At 35.6% G+C, this 27,463-nt stretch overlaps 3 protein-coding genes across 3 annotated transcripts; all 3 read left to right on the top strand.

Annotated features, from left to right (window-relative positions):
* The first annotated feature begins 4,934 nt into the window (after positions 1–4,934).
* LOC131624775 (MADS-box transcription factor 17-like) lies at positions 4,935–7,003 on the top strand. The gene is made up of 8 exons (XM_058895691.1): positions 4,935–5,116; positions 5,247–5,331; positions 5,576–5,637; positions 5,730–5,829; positions 5,945–5,986; positions 6,118–6,159; positions 6,272–6,384; positions 6,674–7,003. Exons 1-8 carry the CDS (start codon positions 4,935–4,937, stop codon positions 6,777–6,779), a joined length of 732 nt encoding a protein of 243 aa, XP_058751674.1. The 3' UTR covers positions 6,780–7,003.
* Positions 7,004–19,719: 12,716 nt separating this feature from the next.
* Positions 19,720–22,501, top strand: LOC131624779 (probable fructokinase-7). Its single transcript, XM_058895696.1, has 7 exons — positions 19,720–20,023; positions 20,667–20,875; positions 21,031–21,243; positions 21,335–21,532; positions 21,613–21,753; positions 21,843–21,959; positions 22,047–22,501. Exons 1-7 carry the CDS (start codon positions 20,002–20,004, stop codon positions 22,170–22,172), a joined length of 1,026 nt encoding a protein of 341 aa, XP_058751679.1. The 5' UTR covers positions 19,720–20,001; the 3' UTR covers positions 22,173–22,501.
* A 776-nt stretch (positions 22,502–23,277) lies between these two features.
* On the top strand, positions 23,278–27,431 carry LOC131624780 (uncharacterized). The gene is made up of 4 exons (XM_058895697.1): positions 23,278–23,691; positions 23,779–23,810; positions 25,089–25,186; positions 25,281–27,431. The coding sequence occupies exons 1-4, from the start codon at positions 23,605–23,607 to the stop codon at positions 25,409–25,411; spliced, it is 348 nt and encodes a 115-aa protein (XP_058751680.1). The 5' UTR covers positions 23,278–23,604; the 3' UTR covers positions 25,412–27,431.
* The last annotated feature ends 32 nt before the right edge of the window (positions 27,432–27,463 follow it).

The raw sequence follows: 27,463 nt of genomic DNA on the forward strand, positions 1-27,463 counted from the left end.
TAGAGCACCTTTCCAAGTTGCTAGTTTGGTTTGTATGTTATGTGTTATTTGTTGGAAGTGGATCTCTTTTGACTTCCCTTTGGATATCAGACAACCAAGGCAAGTGAAAGGAATTTTGCCCTGATTGAAACTTAATCAGAGATGAATACTAACAACCATTTGGGTGGTCATAACACATGAGCAGAACTTACTATTGTCCTTGTTATTATTTGATCTAAAACTTCCCCATATTTTTTGAATAATTTTAGCACCCCTCTATGGATCCTTTAGTTCCTTGACAAAATACCAGAATATTATATGTATAACACGTGAGTGCCCCCTTGGTTAGCTTCATAGGTTTGATTCACCCAATTTTAAGAGATGTAGTTATGATATCACTACTACGAAAAATATATTTAACCTCGGTAGGATATGAGGTCTTACTTAAGTTTTAAATGTGACATAACGAAGGGCGTCGTAAAAAGTTCACAATTTTACCTCTCAGTTTTAGTTCCACCAATAGGTAATGTGTAAAGAGGTCATGAGTTTGATCACTGGGGACAGGGAGGTCCTTTTTGGAGTTTTTAAATGACGAAAACATATTTCCCTTTGATTTTGACACTTAACCGATGAGTAAAACACGATTGAGCTTATTATATCTAATATAGATTGCTTATTTTAGTAAACCCTAACTGAACATATAACTTCTCAAATTGGTTTACAAAATAAGTATACGAACAATTATGCTATATTTGAAGAACAACTTACATTAATCAATGATTTTTAAGCATTATATAACTCATCATTCATTTCACGTTTTTTAATGGTTAAAATCTCTTCAATGTTTCAAGTTCTTTATTCAACATTCCCATTCTTTTGATATATAAAGTGTTAACATATATTGCGACTATGTAAGTCTCTGAGTAATATTGGTGAATTTCTAGGACCACAGATTTATTCGATGAGTATACACTACAAAAAAAACTCAATTTTGCCAGGTGCAAATCACCCCGCAAAGCCAAATACCACCCTGCAACGTAACATTTGCGAGGTGACACGCTCACCCTGCAAAAACGTTAGTCGCAACATTTTGCAAGGGGAATTGCACCCCGCAACTTTGCCATGTGATTCTCACCCCGCAACATTGCCATGTGATTCTCACCCCGCAAACACGCTTTCCTAGAGTTGCAGACAACTTCGTTCCATGTGCACAGCTGTGTCAGAGTAGGTGGTACAGTTGACTTGCGGGGTGAGAATCACATGGCAAATAGTAACATGTATAATAAAAAAATATATTTATATTATTCTAAATATTAAAATTAATATTTAGAATAATATAAATATAATAAATAATTAAAATTCAAAAAATTTTAAAAATATTAAATTTATAATTATTGTAGTAGATTATCATTTCAATAATTAGCTAAATTTGAGCATAAGTTTATTTACTTGAACAAGCAGCAAAAGGATCATAGTAGATTATCAATATTGTGCAGCAAAAAAGTATATAGACAATGAAACGTTACTTCTTTCCATTCACAAATGCATACATATTTCATTCACAAATTCATACCAATTTTGTATCTATTTCATACCTGTTTCCAAAATTAAGGTACAGCTATGTGTAACAGAATGTATAGCAGAATTTTCCAAAATTATGTTTCATTTCATTCAAATTCAAGTCAAATCTAAATCTAAATACTAATTAAGCAACCAAACATGCAATTTATATGATGATTATGCATAAAGCAAGGAACTAGATAATCAGTAAGTAGCAAGGAAAATCCTTTTCTCAAACAACAAACACCAAAACATGAAAGTAAAAGTACACTACATAATAACCTAAAAAAGATACCTCGAAGGCAAGAATTGAAACCACTGCTAGTTAAATGTTCTGCAAGTGTCTTCCCTAATTTCTTTTGCCAATTTGGTGCAGTTTTTGCTTCAGATACAGGCTAGACTATTGTTGTTTCTGTTGTTAAATTTACACTAACAGATGAGACTTGTGGCTGCCTGTTAACATAAAAAGAAAAAAAATCAGAATTTAGATCACAGAAAAGTGAAAATATAATATATGCAAATAATTTTAAAATAAGTATTCCCCTGTTTATCTTTTTTTCAGAAAAAAGAGGAAGAATATGAAGGATGTCATTTTGTTCAAAATAGAATGACAGCCTTTGAGGGAGTAAGCATATGAAAAGCAAATTCAAATGTAAGAATTATAAGTCACTAAACACTGATTGCTATAAAACCTCAGTTTGTGATATTTATAAATCAATGCTAATAAATAATCATTCATGAGAACATCCACACTTAAAATAATGCATCCTTATCCCATTTATCTCATTTCCACTACCTAACCATATAAAATTGGCAAAACACCTTGAACAATTTATCAATGACCACAGGAATTAGATGATGGAAGCATCAAATCATCAAAATCAAATAGAGAGAAAATATCAAAAACTCACTTGTCTTTCCAGAATCCTTTTCACAGATGCTGCAAGTATCCAACAGGTACAAGAACTAACAGAGCTACCTTGGCTGGATTTTGGAAAGCTACAGGAAGACATAAATCAATTTATGACAAGATGAAACTTATTGGAATGAGGAAAACTCTTGTTTTCACCAGCTATAATATAAATACTTTTTCATCAGCTATATAAATACAACAAGGCTATGAATCATATAAAATGCTTTAGATATGCCAAAATTCTTAGTTATAGAAATTACTGCTATAGGAAACTGTAAATCATATAAACTTGCAGCAAGCTAGAAAGCATCCCCACTTAATTAAAGGGAGAAAACATAGGTGCAGTAAGTTATTTATTTGTTTTGTTGGCATAGAGGCGCACTGAATCATCCTCACTAGATGTGACCAATTGAATATATCTTCCCAACTTGCAAATACAAACATACATAATTAAAACAATATGAAGAAGAACATTTTGCAATGAATCTCAATGCTGCAAGACCACTTTCCTTTCAAGCTAAAACGATTTTAAATTTTTGGCATTTTAATATTCAACATGATGTGCATCTTATTAATAGATTCCATATTCCTCTTTTTATGAATCGATTAGTGTATTTTCGCTGGGTTTCTATCCTTTTCAGCATGGAACTTTATATTGCTCTCATTTTTGTCTTAGACCTAAGGCTTAAGTTTCTCTCCACTACAGACATAACAGCACAATCTTCTTCAATTAGTTAGTAGCATCAACAAGTTTTAAAGCAACAACCATACAAATCTAAAATTCAATTAGACAAAATATAATACAGTTAAACTATTTTCAAACAAACCCTAAAATTAAGTGCAATAGCTTACATTAATTTGTGTATTGCTTCGGAAGATGAGCGAAGACAATGATAGACAAATCTAACAAGGCAATACAAGTTGTTTTGATGTGTTGATTTGCAGAAAAAAGAGAGAGAGGCTGAGACGGTGGTGGCGTTGGGGTGAAGAGGATGGTGTTGGGCTGAAGACGTTGGCGGCGTTAGGGTGAAGAGGATGGTGTTGGGATGAAGACGGCGGTGCCCTGAGGTGAAGAGGATGGCTGTAGGGTTTTTCTGGGTGTTCACAGAGTGTGAGAAACGAAAATGAAAAGTTATTATTGAAGAAAGTTATTTTTCTCCAAAATTTTAAAAAAAACCCTGCGAAGTGGGTATTACCCCGCAAAGCATAAAGGCCTTGAGACTTGCGGGGTGTTTTACACTTCACAACTTTTGTGTCAGTAAAATCCCTAAACAATCACCTGCCACCCTGACTTTTTAATAAATGTAATATTTGATTTTCCATTAATTTTTTTAAAATATATTTGCGAGGTGATTAACACCCTGCAAAAGTTTTTCACAAAATTTCAAACTTCCCTCCCTTCGTTGCGAGATGGAAATACACTTATATATATATTTTAAAAAAAAATTGGGTTGAGAGGTTGTTTGCACCCCGCAACTGCAATAATTTGCAAGGTGTATGTCACCTGGCAAAATCACCCAGCTAAACAGCAATTTTCTTGCAGTGATATAAGGGTATATGTTCAGTTGTTATTCCATAAGTCCCACAACTTCAGAATTATCTTGTCTAGTATTCGCACAAATTCGATAATGTTCTATTTTAAATAACTTGTTACTATAAAAAAAATTATTTTAAAATAAATGTCACTTTCATTTTTTAATATAGAGTTATTTTTCTATAATTATATCTTCTAATTAATATTTTTTTCATCTTTAAATATAAATTAACACTCATTTGAAAAAGAAACTCTTAATTGAAGTTGACTTTTAATTCACTAGATATATTTATTGTAAACAAAGTGAAAATAACCAATTAAAACTTACACAACAACGAGTCTTAGTGTTCGAACTCTAATGATAATGTCAAACTCTTATTTATTATAATTATTATTGTAAGTGTTTTAAAATATGAAAAATCAAGATTCTTTATATAAATATTCAAATGATATGTTATGGTTATATTAACTACACTATCAATTTTTTTAAGAGGGAAAAATCAGTAAAATATTTAAATAAAAGTTGTTTTCCTATTTGTAAACTAAAAAATAAAATAAAAGGAAAAACAGTTCAAATAAAATATTTTCTTTTACATATTCAGTAAATATTTTCCTTTATTCATAAGAAAATAATATTAAATTATAAATAAATATACACAGTGTAAAAAAAATCAATTTTACACAAAAATTTCCTAGATATGACTCATACAGAAAACTATCACCTAGTATATTATATTATACATAACGTTCTTCATAATATTGTTATAGCAAGTATTATGATATAAATAAGTTAATTTACAGTTTTCTTTTTTTACCCTAAACACATATTTAACGACAGTTTACTCCACATTAAAGTAGTTTTGTTTCTACATGCGATGTTTCCCTATCAGGATACTCATTTATATATCTGTCGTTTTGTGCAGTTGAAGTGAGTGAGAGAGAAAGAGAATGGGAAGAGGGAAGGTTGTTCTTGAGAGAATCCAGAACAAGATCAATAGACAAGTTACATTCTCAAAGAGAAGAAGTGGTTTGCTCAAGAAAGCATTTGAACTTTCTGTGTTATGTGATGCTGAAGTTGCGCTTATCATCTTCTCAGGCCTTGGCAAGCTTTTTCAATACAGTTCCTCTGAGTAAGTCACTCCTTCTATATCTTGTTATTATATTCGCACTTTTTTTTTCTAACTATATATCTTATTTAGATGTTTTTTTTCATGGATATTGATTTTTTTCTTCATATTATTTATTGATATTTGTAATCAGTTTGAACAAAATCATTGAGAAGTATCGTCAATGTTGCTTCAACAATTTGTCTGAGAATGGTGACTTGGAAGAACATGAGTCACAGGTAATTCCTCGTTTTTTTCTCATCTTAACAAGCTTGATTATGATCATCTTTGTAGCACCGACAGGGCGACACCTTTGAAAAAATGTGTTCCGTGTCTTAAACTTACACTAATACTTTGTGATTTAAATTTATTCATTTTTTCAAATTATTATTGGTGTCAATTTGTCAGTGTGGGTGTCGTGTGTTTCTATGGATGATCATTTTCATAAATAAAGTGCTTATTTATCTTAATTGTGCATTGCAGGGTTTATACGAGGAGCTTTTGATGTTAAGAGTTAAGCATGAATCTCTTGCCCAGACTCAAAGGTATTAATTCTTTCTGATCAAACAATTTTTTTGTAAGTGTATAACTAGAATTTAAACTAGTTTATATTGTTTTCGATGTTTTTGTTTTAAAGGAATTTTTTGGGAGAAGAAATCAGTGCACTAAGCATAAAAGATTTGCAGAATATAGAAAAACAACTAGAGAGAACGCTTGCACAAGCTCGAAAGCACCAAGTATTTATTTTTACTATACAGTCTCATTAAACTTCACAAACTCTTGTTAAAAATTGAAATGAAATACACTCATTTAATGGATAAATGATGTATTTATCTTGCCTTCTAATTGCAGATTCAGAAACTGATGGCACGAGTTGATGAATTACGCCAAGAGGTATACAATTATCTCAGGATTATATTTGGATTCAAACTCACACTCTGCATATTTCTCTACAGTCTGCACAACTATCAACTGAGTTGATTTAACTCATTTTTGAGCCATAATTCTTATTGTTTACATGGTAGGTGCACAAAGTGGAGGAGATTAATAAACAATTAGAATCCAAGGTATGTCAATATAGTTGAGGGAATGCTCTATAGAAGATTAGAATAATTTATTTTATTTGACCCTTTTTATCAATTTGTATGCAATTAATTAATTTCTAAACTGTTACACCAGGAAAGAGGTTTAAGCACCAATGTTTGTGCCTATTCTACTGATTTAACCATCTCCAACAACAACAATATCATTACAAATTTGCATGATGCACAAGTCAATGAGTGTGAATATAGGTGTGTACTTTTTCCATCTCATATAAACCTACAAACTTGTTGCGCGCCCGACACTTATAATAGTAAGCATGTTTGGCATCCGACATGTGTTTGTGTCTATCCTAACACGACCCAGACACAGACACATGTGGTTACATTCAATTAATTTGATTTTTTAAATTGTTATTGATATCGAAATGTTTTATTTAATATTTATGTCTTTGTGACTGTGTCGGTGTTTGATAATCTGCGAACATATGATAAACATGCAAAACCTTTAATTAAAATATACATACACATTTTGTTACAGTCAGTTTCGGCACCAACAAGCTGCTTCAAAAGGACAGGCAACAGATACAAGGACTGATAGAGGCCAGAGTAGTCGCAACAAGAATAATGGATGGATGAATATTTGAATTTTCATTTACCTAAGGCTTGAGATCCCTTAAATATGTCTCAAACAATCACTAATTTATGAGAGCCTTTTGGTTTAATTTATAATAATAGGGACTTTTTTTCTTTTTCTTCTCAGCATGACAATGTGGCTTCAAATGCATTATGTATATGTAGCTAGCCAAGTTATCCAATGTAATAATTTGTTGTACATATTAACTTCTCTTTCTGACTACTTATTTCTTCATCTTATCCTATTTATAAAAGAAAGAAAATTTCTTTGCCAACCTCCCAACCTTCTAGTTCACCTCTGGTGAAAAACCCAAACTACCCCTGACTTCGGAAATGAACTTCCGAACTGCATGAAAAAGGTGTTTTCGGAAGTTCATCTCCGAAAGCGCCTTTTTTTTAAAAAAATTGTCTTATTTCGGAAGTTCATTTCCGAAACCACAATTTCGGAAATGAACATCCGAAATAAGACACGTTCTGCAGATTAAGCAGAACACCCCCCCTCCCCCATTCATTTACCCTAATCCAACATCAAACAACACCAAAGGCGAAATTTTGTTAAAAGACTTCCAAGGCAACATCAAAGGCTCCAACAAGCTTCCTATACTACATTAAAAAGCACTCCAACCTCTTCAATCGGTAAGCATTTTGAGTTTTAGATTTATGCTTAAAATTGATATTAGGGTGTTTACAAATAGGAAAATATGTATTAGGTTAGGTTGGTACTGGTATTTAGGATGTTTAGAATGTGTAGACATAGGTTTAAAGTTTGATTTTTGGGTCTGCCATTGTAGGTTGCAGAAAAGCTCTGCGCAGGGGTGTTTCGGAAGTTCATTTCCGAAAACACCTCCATCCCAGTTTCGGAAATGAACTTCCGAACTGTATCAGAAGTGCATTTTTTTTTGTTTTTTCATTTGTCTCGCATATTAATCGATTTCGATTGTTTACAGGAACATGTCAGGCAACCAGCCAGCACGCATCAGACAGGGCAGGGAGTCCCAGACTGCGTCGGCTAGACGCGAGCGGGCGGCGGCGCAGCAGGCGTCGACACGCGGGCGGGGCCGGGGACGCCGTGTGCACGTTCCACAGGACTTGGTGGAGAGTTCATCTGCTTCAGGCTCTAGGAGTAGGCTGGCTCGGGTATCTTCTTCCCGCCAGCGAGAGGAGGAGGATGAGGATGAGGAGGAGGAGGAGGTCATACCAGATGTTGACCCTCCAGTCGGGGAGGAGGAGGAGCAGGAGGAGCAGGAGGTGGATAGCTATCCGGGAGGGCCTTTTGACACTTCCCTGCTGATTCACTACCAGGATCACGTCGCTCGGCGGATCTGGGAGGGAGAGGTATTTTTTTTAACTTAGCCGTTTATTTGTCACCATTTTTTATAACTTTACCGTTTATTTCTCGCTTATTTGTTTTTTTTGTAACAGGAGAGAGAGCCATTGAAAATGGTGAACCACTCCAGGAAGATTTTCGGTCTGTTTAAACCAGCAGCTCAGTGGTTTAACGACCATGTGCGAGGTTCAGGGCTTAGCGGGCTCTGCATGACCGGGTACACCACCATCAGCACCGGCATGCAGGGGGCATTTGTGGAGCGCTGGCACAAGGAGACGTCTTCTTTCCACTTGCCGGTGGGGGAGTTGACGATCACCTTGCATGACGTCCAGTGTCTTCTCCATCTGCCTATTAGGGGGCCGCTGTTGCACCACTCCAGGATCCAGAGGGTCGAGGCCATTGAGTGGATGATGCACTATTTGGGCCTGCCGCACGAGGTTGCTCACTTTGAGTGCGTCACGACTTGTGGGCCTCATGTCCGGTTCACTACACTGAGCATCTATTTTGAGTTCCACCTGGACGCGGCGGCCGAGGCCGAGCAGGAGGATAACGACCTATTCAGGGAGTACCACCGCGGCTGCGCTCTCCGGTGCTGGTACATGCATGTGGTAGGCGCTGCATGCTTTGTGGACAAGAGTGCCAGGTACGTCGACGTGGCCTACCTCCGCTATTTCATGGACCTGGATACCGTTCACCAGTGGAACTGGGGGTCAGCTACTCTGGCATATCTCTACCAAAAGCTGAATGAGGCCTCCAACTGGAGGACGAGGCAGTTGGTCGGATCCTGCACACTGCTTACGGTACGTTTTATTTTAATACATTATCGTATTTATTTATTTATATATGTTTCGTATTTCATTTTAATACATTATCTTGTTTCTGTTTCAGAGCTGGATCATCTCCTACTTCTCCCGCATCCACGGCTTTCACATCGATCCTGCGTACGTGGACGCCATGCCCAGGGCCGCCAGATACGCTCTCCAGAGGGGGAACGATGCGGTGGGACCATACCGTCTGTACTTGGACCGCACGATGCACGACGACGTCACCTGGAGGCCGTTCGTCGACTACACTCAGATTGTCCCCTTTGACGACATTGCTCTATATTCAGGCTGGTTGGCATGCGGGACCGGCATCATGGTTCGATATCCTCTTGAGCGGTGCATGCGTCAGTTCGGATTCGTGCAGCGGATACCCAGGTCACCCTTTGAGGCTGCTCCCGACACTGTGACCCGAGTGCAGCTCACTGCCATATGGGAGCATTGGGAGGATCATGTGGTACCGCTGGAGTACCGTCTCACTCGGGTCACCCAGGACTGACACAGTGAGGAGGGATACGTCACATGGTTCTACCGGGTGTCACATCCTCTTCTGAGACCCGACATTCCCGGCGCTCCTAGGCCAGCACACGAGGAGATCCTGGAGAACCAGCAGGCCGAGGATGATCACGCCATTGATCTCATGCCGATCTGCCAGCGGATATCGATGATTGGGCGGGACGCGTTGGATCGAGGTATCGTGGAGCGGGGCGGTCCAGAGGCAGTCGCGGTGATGGATATGATCGTCCTTGATGCGGACCGTGCGGCGACATACACGCGGCAGAGGAGGTCTCAGGGCGAGAGGTTTAGGCACACCCAGTAGTGGTCGGGTTTATATATTTTTTGTTATCGGATTGTATCTTTAGCACACTATTTTTATTTTTTACGGTTTGTATATATTATTTTCATCGGATTAGTATTTTTTTTGTTTATTTATCATATTAGTATTTTCAGTTTATCTATTGCTTATTTTATTTGGCGTTTGCGTTTAATTAAAATGCGAGACTGTTATGAAAAAACATAAAAAAAAACACAGTTTCTGCATAATTCGGAAGTTCATTTCCGAAGACACCCCCCATGAGGTGTTTTCGGAAGTTCATCTCCGAAGACACCCCCCATGGGGTGTTTTCGGAGATGCACTTCCGAATTAAGGAAATTTTTTAAAATAAAAAAGCGCTTCGGAAGTTCATTTCCGAAGCAGGGGTATTTTGGGATTTTCGCTGGGGGTGACCCCCCATAGGGAGGTGGCCAAAGAAAAAACCATAAAAGAATGTTTATTTTTGTATTCATTGAATAATATATTTGATTTATCATATAGAACAAATATATTGCACTGATTTTGAAATTTAATTATAAATAAAAAAATTTGTAAAAGAAATAAGAGTTCGAGTTTTGAGAGTCTAAGTTGATTTTCAAGTTATAAGGGACGATGAAAATGAAGATTGTCATATTACGAGCTTACTCTTCATTTTTGTAAGTCTTATTATATGCTCTTCAATTGTAAAAATGATGTATCCCTTAAAGATGAATAGTTAGTCCCCTTAGATTAGATTTCTATAGAGAATTCTACTCTAAACATATGATTCAATGTAATTCTCTATATTTGAACTTAATATGTTCTCCCGTCTACGGAATTAAGAGAATTCATCTAGAGGACAATAAGATTTGGTGGTAATTTGCTTATTCGATTGGTAGAACTATGAGATTGTAATGATCGTTCGCATTGCGACAGGAATAATATTGGCCATTAGACTAATTTTACGGGCTATAAAATCTATGTCTTAGCGATTGTAGGCTCCCAACATCTAAGGGGTTGCTTTGACGAAACGAATATCCTTGTGATTGGAGCTATCGTCATCTGAGGGATTGTGAGGTCTAATTTTGTGTTTTCTAAAATTGCCTTCTTATTTTACGCTCAATAAAACCTTCGTCATGGCACACATAGGTTTCACTAGAAGTCAGTTCGACCACTGTGTTTACTTCAAATTTCGACTTGGAAGTTCACTTTTGATTTTTTTGCTTTATGTGGATGATATCCTCATAGCCAACGATATTGTCGAGGAAGTATTAATGGTAAAGGCTGAGCTCGAACAGGAGTTCGAGATGAAGGATCTTGGTACTGCCACCAGAATCCATGGGATTGACATTTGGAGAGATAGAAAGCAGTCGAGATTATGCTTATCTCAAGATACATTCCTACAGATGATTCTCGACAAGTTTGGTATGTCAAATTCAAAGACTGTCGCGACTTCGACAAATCCTCAATTCAAGCTAAGTATAACTCAGTGTCCAAGTAATAAGATCGAAAGAGCATATATGAATAACATACCATATGCTAGCACAATAAGTTCTTTGATGTATGCTATGATCTATGGAGTTATCTTCTCTATTCTTTCCAAAAGCTCCTTCCAGGTTTTTCTCTCTTTTGACTTTTCCACCAAAAACACACACTGCCTCAATTCTCTCCCAACCCTTCTATTTAAAAAAAAACTTAATTTTTATTTTAAATAATTCTAACTTTCTCCCCAACTCTCCTTTATTCTACCTTGTTACTCTATTTTTTAAATTAATTTCTAGTTTTCTCCCCAAAATCATAAACCATCTATTTTTTTAATTATTCTGAATTAGTTTAAATATGAAACCAATTCTTAATAAAAACTCAACTAGTCACTGATTAAAAAAATGCTTATTTAATTAAATAAAAACACATCAAAACTTAATTAATTATTTAAAATGATATTAACAATATTAAAATGATACTAATAATATTAAAATTAAAACTGATGTGTTAGAATAGTCACCCAAGAACAAACCCTATTTTTTACTCAAGTTTTTTCCAATCTCTCGAACACTCCATATATGAATCACACAAATTCAATATGTTTATAAGTGTTTCTCAATCCTTTTATATACCTCAAAAGGTTGCCAGAATTCCAAGAACTTCAAAGAATTTCAACCATTGTCTGTCTAAGTTTACCGATGATTCCTAATCTTTCTCTTTGTCTTCAGCTCTAAACTTTTGAAGATTGCCAAGACAAAAATGATATAGTACATATTTATAATTATTAATTATTATAATCCAATAGATCTCTAACAAGCACATACATAATCCATACATACATAATCCATGTGTTAGAGTAAAAAATATTATAAATATTTTATAACATCTTTTATACTAATTTAGAATATTATAAATATATTATAATATAATTTCTGTTGATTTAGAATATATTAAAAGCATCTCTATTTGTATTAGAGTATCTCTAACTTAATTGAAAAATATTTATAACATTCTAACATAAAGAAATGAATATGGAAACGAAACTAATCAAACCGAATACCTGTAAATCACCCGGACTGGATCCTGATCGCGACTTTACGTGTCTATTAGTCGGGAGACTGCAAGTGCACAGTCGTGTCGTGTAGTTTTAAAAGATATCGAATCCACAAGGACTATAAATCGATCTACCGTTATCTAAAGTTACTATGTAAAGCTAAGGCTATGGATATTTTGGTTGTTTCTAAAGGGAAAATTAAAATCTTAATTCTAAGAATATAATAATAAACGGATATCAGTATGTATTTCGTCTAACTTAGGTGATCCGAAGTTCCATTGGCTATGGTTCTCATTTAATCAAAAATCTTTATTAACTATGTCATTTAAAAGCCCTCCTCTCAAACTCTCGCTCTGTTGATTTAGACTACTAACCTAACTCGTAATGTATGCTCTCGCCATCCCATTAGATTTAGAAAATCTTTTTGGAAACATCATAGTTGATAAAATGATCATTTCATGAAGAAGTTATTTACTTAAATCTCCTAGTCTCAAACTCTCGCTCAGTTGACTCGGATCATGCTAGTATTCCCTAACGTACGCTCTCGCTGTCCCGCGTCGGGTTTAAAAACACTTTTTGAAAATAAATAAATTCTAATTAGTTTTAATACGCTCTCGCTGTCCTTAAATCTAATGTTCTATGTCTACTATCCAATTAAAGATCTCAAACTCTCGCTCTATTGATTTTCACCTTTATCAGTTCTGAAATCTCAAACTCTTGCTCTGTTGATTTTAGAACTTTAGCAAATTAAATTAGACACAAAACCAGAAACGAGTGATTTTTAATAAAACATATTTAAGCCAATTTATTTCGGATCCCTACGGTTAAATTAGTTTACATACCGATATCTTAAATAAATTAGCCAGACATATTGATACGGTTAAACATGCAAAAATAGATTCGGTTTATAAATCCAGACATATTAATTTGAATGCAATTTATAATCATACAAGAAATAAATGTGGTAAATAAAAAACCTGAATAATATAAATTTGGAATAAAATCTTTAGATCTTCAAGTACTCGAACTTCCACCACAAGTCGGTTGGATTGTTCTTTGATAAATTCTTCGATCAAATAATAATAAAAACAATGAAATAAAATACTATGATCTAGTGTAAGGTTAGATCCAGTAAAAACTACACAATAGTTTCCGGTGTAGAAACTATTGTGAGAAAATAAATATCTGCCTGAAACTATGAAAAGAGAAAAAGAATAATAAATGGAAATAAGCTTCAATGCAGGAAAAGTAATGCTGGAATTGAAAATAGGAAAACTAGACGAAAGTAACTGTGGCTGGGACAAAGCATGGTCCAATCCCTTTTACGTGAATACTCCCCTCTTTATATAGTGGGAATTTGTTGGAAGTTATCACGTGAGTGGTAGTGGAGATAGTGGAGATCATGGTGGGAGAAGTTGAAAAAATCATGGGTGAGTGGACTTAGTGACTTCATTTGGTGGTTGAGAAAATGTTAACGTGTGAGGAAATATAGGAGAAGTTGAGAAAATCATGGACTTGACCGAGAACGAGGAGAAAATGGGCCTTGACTGAGACGGGCGCCTCAAGTGGGTGGGCTGAATTATTTATGATTGGAGACGGACGTCTCCTGTTGAAAAGGGTCTTGAGACGGGGGTCTCACGTGCCAAGGTGAATGGAGACGGACGTCTCCTTCTTGTGATGTGGCCCACAATTTGTTTGGGCTTTGGAGGGGCGCCTTCACTTGTGAGGTGGGCTTCCACTTCGTTCTTGGGCCTTCATCTTGTAGTTTGTTCTACTTCTTCAACACCCCTCTTTTGCTCTTTATATCTCCTTCCATTTCTTTGGATTTTTGAATGATTTCTTCTCGATTTCTTTCCTTTTCTCAATCGATCTTCAAATAACCTAATTAATCTGAAACAATGAAAATACCAGCATAATAATAATATCATGTAATATAATTAAATTAAAACGGTGAAATAATTGATGTAAATCGAGCCAAATAAACGATACATTTTCGTGTTATCAGATCCGCCACCCGCCAGACCTAACCCTACGACTCCGACATCATCCATTTATATTCTCTTTATTTTTCGGATTTTTTATTTCTAATAATATCGAAATATATTTTCTTTGTCTTCATCACTCAAAGGTTTTAAGACATACTTCTACATAGATTAAAGTGCTCGCTTACATATTAATAGATGAATGAAACTGTGAAAATGGAAAAAGGCTCCATTATGTCATTGTTTGTAGAGTCAAAGTCTACAGTAAACATCGATTCTTAAAAGGTATGACATTTTAAGATTCCCACATTGAGTAAATAAAAATGTTTAGGGGATTACTCTTTCTACACTTATGGGTGCACCCCACACCTCTGAAATCCAAAATTGCCCTTCACGCATTTGGAGAAGCATCCTCGGATGCATCCAAAATCACACCAAACTTTGTTTTTCTGAGATCCACCTCATTTTGAACAAAATATGGTTCGAAGATGAATCTTTGTATATTATTTGGGTGTATTCGGAGATGCATCTCTGAATTACCCTCTGTACTTAATTGTTTTGTTTTTATTCACTAAATTTGATATTTTCTTAGGCACACATATTTTAGGTCATTTAAGTCCAGTATATTTTAGGTCATTTTATGCCATGAATTAGAAGGAAAATAAATACATTAATTGATTCAAACATTGTACTTAATAATGAAAAAAAATAATACTCAATCATGAAAATGTCATACAATAAGTTGTTCCAAAACTAGATGGTTGAGAGAGGTGATTACGTGAAGCACAACCAAATGGTTAGGAATCTCGGAGCTCCGAACTATCAAATGAGCTATCATCGTCTCGTGGCCTCGTGGTCCTGGATGTGGCCCTCTCACGTCATACCAATGCAGTTTGAGACACATGGCCGAGTCTAATTCTATTAAGGTTATTTTCAACCATTGCCCCTACATTACAAACAACGCGGATAAAAATAACATGTGAGGACAAATCCTCAAAATCCATAAAACTAACAAAATTTTAGCCTGAGAAAAATCTAGAGATACATCTCAAAAAATGGCACTGGGAAAATTTGGAGATGCATCTCCGGATAAAACTACAATTCTCAGCCATAATAAAACACCATTGCTGCCCTAACCCTCCAAAAAAATGTCAATGCATGTCCTTGTATTCTACCTATTTCGTCTCCATTATTATATATTGCACCTTAAACAACTAATGTAGCATTAACAACTAACTATAAATCAAAACATAAAACGAGAAAGAATTTTGAAAAACTTACCAAATTAAATGGTTGAGAAAGAGAAGCTTGAATATACGTGATGCTTGAAAGGAGGAGAAAGAGCTTCAATGGTATATAACCTTTAATTAATGGATGAGAATCATGAATGAGTGTGAGAGCTCGAATATTTTTTTTAAGAACTTTTTTGAAAATGAAGAAGGAGGGAGTGAGAATGGTCTAACGCGAGGATATGAAACAAAAGCGTCCGAAGATGCAACTCTGGACCACCCACTAATTTTTGAATAAATGATATTTACAGAGATGCATCTTCGAACTTACCTTTTACGCATACGCAGATGCATCTATATATTAAATTTTGGCATAATATGATGCCTCTTCAATTTGCTCTGAGAAATGGCTTAAAAAGGTGCGAGTAGATATGGATGACAATTTTATGCATTCTCGGTGGGTACCCTAAAAAATACCCATAACAGATAGGGTAAAAATCTTCAAAAATAGATATGGGCATGAACTCGGGTAATTGTACAGTAAAATAAGTGGGTATGAGCGAGTACCTACCTTAGTACCCACCTCACCCCATACCCACATAACATATATTTATATGATTTTACTTTAATATTATGTACACATGTTAATTTATCAATTTTATTAAATACATCACTATTAAACTTGTATTCATTTTAATATAAATGTTTAAATGCACTTTTGGCCCCCCCTATTTTCAAGTTTTTTAGGTTTTAGTCCCCCCATTTTAAAAATCATCCCTAAACTTTATTTCATTTGGGGTTTTCATGGTCCCCTTCCAATTTTACTATCAGGGCGCCCTTATTAATGACGTGGCACTGTTACAATAACACTGCATCAGATTTTATATCATTTTTAATTAAATTAATTATTTTTTATTTTAAAAATTATCAATAGTTTTTTAAATTTCATTTTAATGTAATATTTGATTAATTTAAACATGAAAATTATTGAAATGAACTATTTTGACCAAAATCTCAATAACTTGAGCAATATCCCTTGTATGTTTAAGCTATATAAACATTTAATTTTTTTGGAAACTAATTGATGTGAGACTTACAAAAGTTTTTACATATGCACTTGATAAAAGAGATAGTAGTTTAGTTTGGTTTAGGTACACATTTAACCGTTTAACTTAATAATCACCCGAAGACAAAATCAACGTACAAAATGTCTACTTCATGTTCTTGCATTTCTCCCTCTCAGCCTCTCTCCCCACCATCATCCCTTCTCACCATGGTCCCAGACTCCTCAGGGCAGCTTTAAATGTCCGAGATTTCAAGTGTACCCACCAACTGCTCGACAATATTCTTTAACTAGACCGCACAACTTGTTCAACTTTGATTTCAACATTATCCTCCCATAGATATGTGGTTACTTGGACCTCGTTGTCCTATTGCTATGTTAACTGTGTCTAGCATTTTGTCTGTGTGCTCGAAATTAAAAGATTTGAAATCGGGTTAAGCGATTCATGGATTTGCAGTGAGACATGGGGTGATAGAAAATGTGTTAGTTTGCAATGCACTTCTTGCTGTTTTCGCAGATGAGCAGAGATGGAGTCAAATTAAAACAGATGAAGCTACATAGAATGTTGTTATTGGTGGATGCATGGAGAATGGACGGACTGAGGAGGTAGTGAAGAATGCTGTCCACGAGTGTTTAGTACCTAAAGTCTGAGTTAGCAGTGTAGAGCACAAATGGGTTAAAATAGTGTAACAATATCAGATCTTAAGGAACACAAGAGTAGGACAGAAAATGTTTGCAATTCTTCTTACTTGTGTGAAAACGAGTGTCGGCTTGAGGTTGTAAGGCTGGAGCAATTGTTGGAAAATATGTGTAGAGATGGGGCAGGACTATTGTTATCAAATGTAGAAGCTGAAGTCAAATGTATAGTTCTCCAAGGAAAATTGAATGAATTGGAAACTTCAATTACTTCACTGAAACAATCAGATAATGAACTGATAAGGCTCTCGGAACATGTTCTTAAAACAAAGGAGTTCAAGAATTTGTCTATTCATTTGAATGAACTGAAAGACAGAGCTGAAACTGAGTGTCTTAATGCTCGTGACAAAAGAGGAAATGAAGGACAACCAAATGGTATGCAGGAGTCATTGAGAATTGCATTTATCAAAGAGCAATATGAAAGTAAGTTGCAAGAACTGAAACAACAACTGTCTTTGTCAAAAAAACAGTGAGAAAATGTTGTGGAAACTATAACACACAAGTGTAGAAACTGAGAATATAAATAATAACATTGCTTACTGACAACAAAATAGCATTACGTATATAATGTTAGTCCCACATCGATTTTATTAGAGTTATATTCATGGTTTATATAGCTTATTTAAACATATGTATTAAAAAGAACCCTAAGCATATTGGGCTATTGGACTATTGCTAAAGATTTTCGGCTCTTGGTCCAAATAGTTCAAGCTATTAATAATTTATAAAAGGGTTAAATAAATTTTTGGTCCTTACCTAAGTTTTTTAATTGAATTTTAAAATGGAAGGACCAAATCTTTAAAAACTTGAAAATAAGGAGACCATAAGTGCATTTAAGCCTAATATAAATGTTTATTTGTTTCTTAACTCAATGATAACATTCTTGATTTTTTTAAAATTTTGTTGAAAAAATTTAAAATAACATGATAAATTATAATTGATCGACTATTTTTTATAAAAATTGCGGATAAACGGGGATGAGTGTGGGTACTTAGGTACACATAAGGTATGCTTGATGGTACAAACTTTGGTGCCCACACAGATATGGGTTCGTGGATGAGGATTTTTCAAATTGCAGGTATGGGGGCGGGTACTATAGTACTCTGCCCAAACCCTGTCCATTGTCATCCATACGTAGAGAGATGCATCTCCGGACGCTAGGAGCAGTTGAGACTTTTTACGATAGTGGAGGAACACATATAAGAGTGGAAAAAGTAACCCCCAAATGTTTAACAATATTTAAGCATGAACTTATTTCACTTATTGGACTTAGGTGTGGGAATAGGCTAGGCTAGGCTAGGCTTTATAAGGCCTGAGCCTGGCCTACGATAAAGTTACAAGGCCTGAGCCTGGCCTATGGCCTACTATAGGCTCGTTTTCTCAGCCTGGCCTGACCTTTTTAAAAGCCTGCCCTGGCCTGAAAGCCTATTTAAAAGCCTTTTTCTTATTAATGTTTTCAATTAATTCATATTACTTAAGAAGCCTTATAGGTCGCATGTATATGAACATTTAGACCGACCTATTTAACATTTTTTTCTAATATATATGCATATATAGACCAATCTATTTAACACTTTTCTAATATATATGTATATATAGGCCAACCTATTTAGACTAATTTTAATATATATGAAAATATAGGCCGGCCTACAAGGCTTTATAGGCTTTTTTACTAGCCTAGGCCTCGCCTATTTTATTAAATAGGCTTTTAAAAAAGCCCAAGCCTGGCCTTTTTATCAAATAGGTCTGGTCTGGCCTGGCCTTAAGTAGGCTAGGCTATAGGCCCCTGTAGGCCGGCCTGGCCTATTCCCACCCCTAATTGGACTAGTCCTTTAGATTGAACTCTTAGTGCTTTAATCATAATAGCTAGCCACAAATAATTACTATTTACACCTTGATTCTGGGTGCATATAATTGATTTTGATTTTAATATATTTAATTTCTTTCGAGTAAAGTTGATTCTATTTGAAGTCATGATTTGTATCTTTTATATTTAAATATGATTTTTAAATTGATTCTATTTAAAGTCATGATTTGTATCTTTTAAAGTTAAATATGATTTTTACATTGAAATTTTTTGTTAAACTCACTTTTGTAAAAATTTATTCAAATTTAAATCACTTTATCTTCAACTCACTTTTATACCAAATCAATTTTATAAAATCAATTCATTCAAACTCAAATTTATTGACCGCATGACCAAATACACTAGTTTATATCTAAACTTCATTCTAAATGTTAAAACATAACCTCCTTGCAAATTCAAATCGATGCATATCATCTTGAATACTTGAATACTCTTAGCATACATTACAACAAACCTAAATTTTTTAAACTTATGGTGTTAAATTTAGAAAGTGACTAAATTGACTAATATTTATTAATTTAAACAACAAAATTACAATTTCATAAACTTAAAAGATTAACCATTCTTATCCAACCATTCCACCGACGTACTAAGTAGAGTATATTATAAGAAAAAGATTATCAAATAATCGATTTTTTAGTCTGTATATTTCTCTTGTCTCAATTTATTCCGTCAATATAAGAATCTTTAAAAGGAGGGAGTATTCTAAAAAAAATACTCATCCAGGTTTGATGTTTCCAACCTCACATGCTAGAATCTTCCCTTTTCAAGACAAAAATACAAATTTCCATTCTTTAAAAGCAACTGATTTTTCTCTTACACGCATTGTATTGCATTGCATCATCTCTTCCTTTTCTGTGTAAACTCTAAACTATTGAACTGCAACACTCTGTTTCTTGCTTCCAAATTCAACCCCATGGCTCAATTTACCCCCTCAGGTTTTTCATCTTTCTTTTTCAAACTGTTCTTGTTTTGCAATATTCTTTATCTGCGTTGAAACTTGGTTTTTTGAGCTAAAGATTGCATCTTTGAGATTTTTCTGATAATGGGTTTCTGTTTTTATTCCATTTGTTTCACTGTCTTGGATTGGTGATTTTGTTATCCCCTTTTTTATAGCGTTTGAATGCGTTTTTAGCTTATGGGTTGTGATGCTTGCACTTTTGTGATTTGGAGAAGAAATGGGTAGTTAGAAAGTACATGATTTTAATGAGGTCATCATGTTCTTGAATCAAATTTGATTCATAAGTTTATGAACTGTTGCAAAAAAATGATTATGTATTGAGGTTGCTTGTTAGTTGATGAACAGAACATGTGAATGATAAAGTTTTGTAAATGGGTCAAAGTTTTCAAAATTTAGTTGTGATCTAGCTCACAAACTGGTTTGGTTTGTCTCATCACCAATTCCATGTGAAGGTCATCATGGTTGGTAGTAGTGGTGTTCATGTGAAATGATTCTTTTTTTTTTTTTCTAGGGATTTAATACTATTTAATGTATGAATCTGTCCTATTTAGTTTAGTTTTCTGCAGTAAAATTTTCTGAGGCCTGAATTCATGTTGATTGAAAGGCTACTATGTTTGCAGGTAAATCTGACGATTGCATGACAGAAGGATGTGATGAAACAAGTGGACTGGTTGTTTGTTTTGGTGAGTTGTTGATAGATTTCGTGCCAACGGTAGGTGGTGTGTCTCTAGCTGAAGCGCCTGCTTTCAAAAAAGCTCCTGGTGGTGCTCCTGCGAATGTCGCAGTTGGCATTTCTAGGTTGGGGGGTTCGTCTGCGTTTATAGGCAAGGTGTATATCTATCATCTATGCCTTTTTATCTAAAGGATTATTTGGTTTTCCGTTACATTCTCCAGGACTTATATGTTTGATTTGTTCAAATCTTGGTATTTAAGAAATCTGTAATGTGTTAGGTTATATGAAATCGATTACTGTCTTTGTTTTAGGTTGGAGCAGATGAATTTGGTTATATGTTAGCCGATATTTTAAAGCAAAATAACGTTGATACATCTGGCATGCGGTATGATTCTATTGCAAGAACCGCATTGGCTTTTGTTACACTTAGAGCTGATGGCGAACGCGAGTTCTTGTTTTTCCGAAATCCTAGTGCTGATATGCTTCTGCGCGAGTCTGAGCTTGATCACAACCTCATTGAGAAGGTGTCTTGAATTGAATTTCTGTGTCTATTTATATTACGTGGCTAAAGAACCTTTGGCTTAAGTCTGTGTATGCTTTTAATTTTGATTGCAGGCTAAAATATTCCATTATGGTTCCATCAGTTTGATTGACGAGCCAATCAAATCAGCTCATCTCGCTGCCTTGAGAATTGCTAGAGACTCCGATTGCATTCTCTCATATGATCCGAATTTGAGATTAGCTCTATGGCCGTCAGCCGAGGCTGCTCGGGACGGTATAATGAGCATATGGGATCTAGCCGATGTCATAAAGGTAAATTTCATTTGGCTAGATTTTTATTTTTCTGTTTTGCTTTGAGAATAAAGCCTTCCAGCATTTCCTATGTATTGCAGGTCAGCGAAGATGAGATTACTTTTTTGACTGGTGGTGATGATCCTTATGACGATAATGTTGTATTGAACAAGCTTTTTCATCCTAATCTCAAGCTTCTAATTGTTACCGAAGGGTCCGAGGGTTGTAGATATTACACCAAGGTAAGCTTCTAATTGTTACGGAAGGGTCTGCGGATTGTAGTGCAAGTAACCAGCGTTCGACCATTAGTGATTGCTAAATTTGTGTGCAGGATTTTAAGGGAAAAGTCGGAGGTGTAAAAGTTAAACCTGTTGACACAACTGGTGCTGGCGACGCGTTTGTTAGCGGGATTCTCTACAAGATAGCTTCTGACCCTAGTATTTTCAAGGTAATTCAGAATCTTTTAGACATTCCAGTTGTTGATTCTGAAAAAGTTGAGAATGTTTGGAGTTAATGAAGTTATTTTATGTGGCAGGACGAGGAGCGTCTCCAAAAAGCGCTATATTTCGCCAATGTATGTGGCGCGATCACGGTGACAGATAGAGGGGCAATTCCTGCACTACCTACAAAAGAGGCTGTCATGCAATTCAATGCAAAATAGCAACACTATCAACAGTTCTTCTGTTATAAAATGTAGTGTTTGTTTTTTAAGCTATAAGCTTGGGTAATGCTGAGCTTATTTTGTATCATTGTTGTTGAGGCTGTATTTTTTCCGTTACATAATAAGTTCAACTTGAGTTGCTGTCTCAAGCTATGGCTTATAGTTATACATAGCAGCTGAGCACACAGATTAGTGTTCAGAATCAGATTATGATCTGTGATAAACCAAATATGTACAATATAGAAAATTGAAGAAATGAGAAATATCTTTGTTCTTTTTTGTAAACTAACTACACACAGATTTGGATAATGATCTGAAGTTCACATGAATCACATCACATGCCTATTACTTTTGACCGAAGACTTTGTATAGTGCCAATGCAAATGTGACATGATGGTTGTAGGATGTTGAGTTTTTTTAATGTGAAAACCTATTTCGAACAAAATAGTCTTACATTTTTAGAATCGAGATCAATGGTAGTATATATAAAGCATGTATACTCCTCAACCCAACAAGATGTCTTTTGTAAAAAATAAAGTTGCAATGAGCTCTCACACCAAAAGTGATCGATACTTTGTAGCCTTCGTGACGCTAACTTGATGTCAATTGAAACATTGACGCCTTTTGTGAGAAGGCAGTCCCATAATACTTTGTAACCATCGTGTCGCTGACCGATACTTTGTAGCCTTCATGACGCTAACTTGATGTCAACTGGAACATTGACGACTTTTGTGAGTAGGCAGACTCATAATACTTTGTAACCGTCGTGACGCTAAATTGATGTTAACAGGAACATTGACGCCTTTTGTAGGAAGGCAGACCCACATATTCGAGGTCAACCAAAACATTGACGTCTTTTGTGGGAAGGTAGACTGAAAATACTTTGTAGCCATTGTTACGTTAACTTGAGATAAACTGGAATATTGACGGCTTTTGTGAATTTAGTAAAATTGATTTTTAGTTTCATATCTACACCAAGATGATTTGTGTTCTGAATGTTCTCTTTTTTTTTTTAAGGCTAGTTTTTTTTAATAAAAATATTTAGGCGAAGAGAATGTTGGGTGTATACTAATACGAAACTCATTTTCCATAATTGATTAGTAGTTGGCACAAAATAAAATTATACGAAACAAGAAAAATGCAAAGTCGTGTATGATTTTCATGCTGCGTAACGTGCGTGCAAGTGCAAGTTGGGAAAAGGAGGTGTGATCTACGGAGAAGGACAAAATCGTCCATCTACAACAACTAACTAAACTTTAACCACAACACCATCGCCATCACACTCCGTTTTCCCTTTCGGTTCGGATCTTCAAATCAAACCGCTCTTTTTCGAACCGGACGTCGGCGAAGACGGTCGAACCTGGTTCCCACAGCGACGGCACTGACGGTGACACGCGACGGAGTTTTGTAATGCTATTGATCTAGTTCCTTAATGGCTTCTAACAACCCTTCGCTTCGCCCTGAGATTGGACCTGATGGTCTTGCTAGAGAAGCTTCCGTCATCGGCTATACCGAGAGGGTTCTATTTCTCTCTCTGTTATCACATCTTCTTTTTGAATTTGTAACTGTATAGTTTTTCATTGGTTTTGTTCTGATTTTGTTGCAGATCATCGAAGAGGAGCAGCTTCAATTGCAGAAGTAACTTCTCTGTCTATTTATGTTCAATGAACTTGTGCTGCATTATGAACTTTTAAAATGTGCCTGCACTTATCACCAAGGTTTTAAATAACTGTCGCTGTGTAAAGCCTGTAAAGCCTTTTGCGATTTCGGTCGTTATATGTTGCGAATTAACCGCAATCTGTTCTTTAACATAAAAATGGCGATCATCGGTATCGGACTGTGCTGATACTGTTTTGTCGTGGCCTTTTTTTTTGTCACGGACTGTTTTTGAAAACCTTGCTTATGGCATTTTTGTGAAAGATTCAATTAGATTCATGAAGGATAAAAAAGCAATGACATTTTTTTTTATAGAATTTGATATTTTCATTAAACTTGAAGTGCAAGTAATGAGTTTATAATATTATGGTCGTTGCAATCAATTTCATTGTTATGTGGTGGTAACACTCGTGATCCATGTTTATGATGCACTACAAAGTTTCTAGCAGAGTAGTCAATAGCAGCCAATAGTGTGGCATCCAGCTATAGCGGTGCAGAGCAGAGGCCGGGTGCTATGGGAAGAGCCTTAACGGTGCAGAACACTATAGCAGCATAGCGGGTAGCAGGGGCGGAGCGGTTGCCATCTCGGAGCGGTTTCTGTCCCGCTATCCTTTTCCCCTATGAAAAACCAAAATCACCCCTTAAATTTAAAAGTTATTTTGAGTGTATTTTTTAATTAAGTCTTGTACTTTGATTTGTAAATATTTTAGGGGTTTTTAAAGTTATTTGTTTAAGTTTACATTCAAAATATGTTTTTAGTTATTACTCATGTAATTTGTCAAAAAAATGATCAAATAGCGGTTATCCTGCTAAATGCTATCCCGTTATCTCATTTTGGGGGCCAGCCACTCCGCGGTGCTAACCAAGATTGACTACTCTGGTTTCTACTGGTAGAATGTATAGCATGGAATATAGAAAGCAGTGTGTGCTTTTTATTTCTTGATTTTACTGTTTTGAAGTTGTAATTTAGTATAAATTATGTAGAACACGGAGTGAGATATGTGACTTGTGTTTAAAGCTAATCAGTTAGTTAGTTTATCTATACGGAACTTGTATCTATTTTGGGGATTCAATTTTTTAAAGTCGGAGCAATTATTCCTATGAGTTACAGAGACAAGTAAAAGTAGATGCTTTTTTGTAGTATTGTTAATATAGAATGAGACCTCTATTTGTTGCCCCTGAGAACCCTTTGCATCCAATCAAGTAACTATACTCATCACCTTAGTCTCTTTTGTAATTGTTATTTATTATTATTTACAGATATATTCAAGAAAACTATTCAAAAATCCGCAATGTGGAGCGTGAGCTTGCGAATCTCACGCTTGAGATGAAACTTACAGCCGGGCCCAAAAAATCAGGTTTGTGAAAATTATTGTTGCTCCTTCCGTTATAAGTTTAAAAAGGTTGTTATGGTGAAATGACTTTTCTTTTCTACATGGTGCATACTTTAAGCACTTGAACATTTGAGGAAGAAAATAGAACAATCAACAGAGAAAATTCGTGTAGCCAAGATAAAAGAAGAACAGGCCCGGAAGGTATTTACTTTAATGTTCTCCATGTTTCTCATGCCATTTTCATGTTAACATTCAAGTGGAGTTGTGTACTGCACTATGACAGCAACACTACCATCTGTTGGAATTCTCAATATTGCCCATGATTCTCTTGGATTCTATGTGAAATATTCTGTTATTGATTGAATTATTTATTACAACTGAGTTGGATCTATTTATAGATCTTTCCGACAACCTGTTTTAGTAGGTCATGGGCTAGCACTGACTCACACATGTCAGTCAGTTTGTTAGGTTGCTTATAATTGTTTCTATATATGGTAGACAGTTAGTTACAAGGTACTACATTTCAGTGATGAGTATATGGGCATATAAGGTGATGTAGGACACCCTGCTGATTCTGGAATCGAGTAAAAGGTTTAAAGGTTTGAATTCTCCACCCAGGCAGTTTGAAGGGGGAGTTGAGTTGCAACCATTGTTTTGAATTGTTGAAAATTGAATTGTAGTGAGAACATCCGACTTTCTTTTTATTTGGTAAACTCATGTAAATCTGGTGTGTACATCGATGAAGGTGATATAATAGAAGAATCAATGATGGATGTGAAAGGTGCAAAGCCCCATATATTACTATATAGACTAGTTCAAAACGTTGTGTAAATGGTGATATAAGAGTGAGATAGTATCTATGAGATTTACCTGGACAACTAGAATTATAAAAAGTATCTATGAGATTTACCTAGACAACAATAAATGCAAAAATCACATGTGCTTTTATTATTGAAGGGAATATTGGAAGATTTTAGTTCAAGGTGTTGAACATCCACACTTGGATGTCCAAGCCTAGAATGCCAGGTGGAAAAAGAAATAACATTTTCTGTTGATGTATTATAATCAGACTGGTAGAAGTAGAAATTCTAGTCCAGTTTGACTGAGCAGGATAGGAAATTGTAGAGGCCATCCCTTTCAAGCCATCCTTTGAGAAAAATCTCATCGGAAGTCAGACATTTAACAAAACATCGATTAGGATGGAATTCAAAGTAGAGTTAACTGTTTTTGGCAAACGGACTAACACTTAGTAGATTTATGGTGATAGTTGGAACGTGTAATGGATTATTTCAAACTAACTGAAATTTGGTGTTTAAAGAAGAATTGAATTTTGTGGAACCAGTTGAAAGGACAGACAAACTTTGGCCAATTGCCTATGATTAATCTCATTAGGTCCTCTAAAAGGTGACAATTGTTGGATGTCCGTGTCCGAGTCCGGGCTTCATAGGAGGTGACATGGTGAGATGCACCTGAATCAAGGTGCCAATTCACTGCACTTGCAGAATCAGAGTTGGCCATCATTGCCTCTGGCTTGCGTTAGGGGGCACCACTCATAAAAAGCATCATGGGAAATTGAGAGAAATTAGGGTTGAATTTTGAGGAACCAGTTGAAAGGACAGACAAACCTTGGCCATTGCCTGTGATAATCTCATTAGGACCTTCAAAAGGTGACGAATGTTGGATGTTCATTGGAGGTGACTGGTGAGATGTACTTGAATCAAAGTACCAATTCACTGAACTTCCAGAATCAGAGTTGGCCATCATTGCCTCTGGCCTGGGTTGGGGGGGCACTAGTAATAGAAGGCATCATGGGAGATTGAGAGTAATTAGCGACGGTAGGCATGGAGAATGTAGCTGGCTAACAAGGCATGGATGAATGTCAGTAGCTACCAGTGGATGGAGTTTGTATGCTAGCAGAAGACCAAGGAGAGCTATAAGAGTTAGGGTTATAGGAATTACCCTGTGAGCTTTGAGCTAGAGGTGCATGTGACATGTAATCTCTTTTGAAGTGATTGAAACAAATGGAAGCATCATGACCAAATTTATGGCAAACCTGACATTGAATGGAACAATGACTACCACGTCCTCTACCACCATGACCACCACGATGAGACTTGCTACCTCTCGTTAATGAACTCATAGGATGTCATCAGAGTTTCTGACTTGGATGTCATCAAAATCAGAGGAGATGGAATTTGCATTGTGATCAAGAGAAGGACTAGTGGATGATGCAAGTTTTACTTAAGGCAGAGATAATTTCTTGAACCTTTCAAGGTGTGCTTCATGTCCAAGGAGACTTTC

This window comes from Vicia villosa, unplaced genomic scaffold (genome assembly GCF_029867415.1).
Source record: "Vicia villosa cultivar HV-30 ecotype Madison, WI unplaced genomic scaffold, Vvil1.0 ctg.000162F_1_1_2_unsc, whole genome shotgun sequence".
Classification (NCBI taxonomy): Eukaryota; Viridiplantae; Streptophyta; class Magnoliopsida; order Fabales; family Fabaceae; genus Vicia; species Vicia villosa.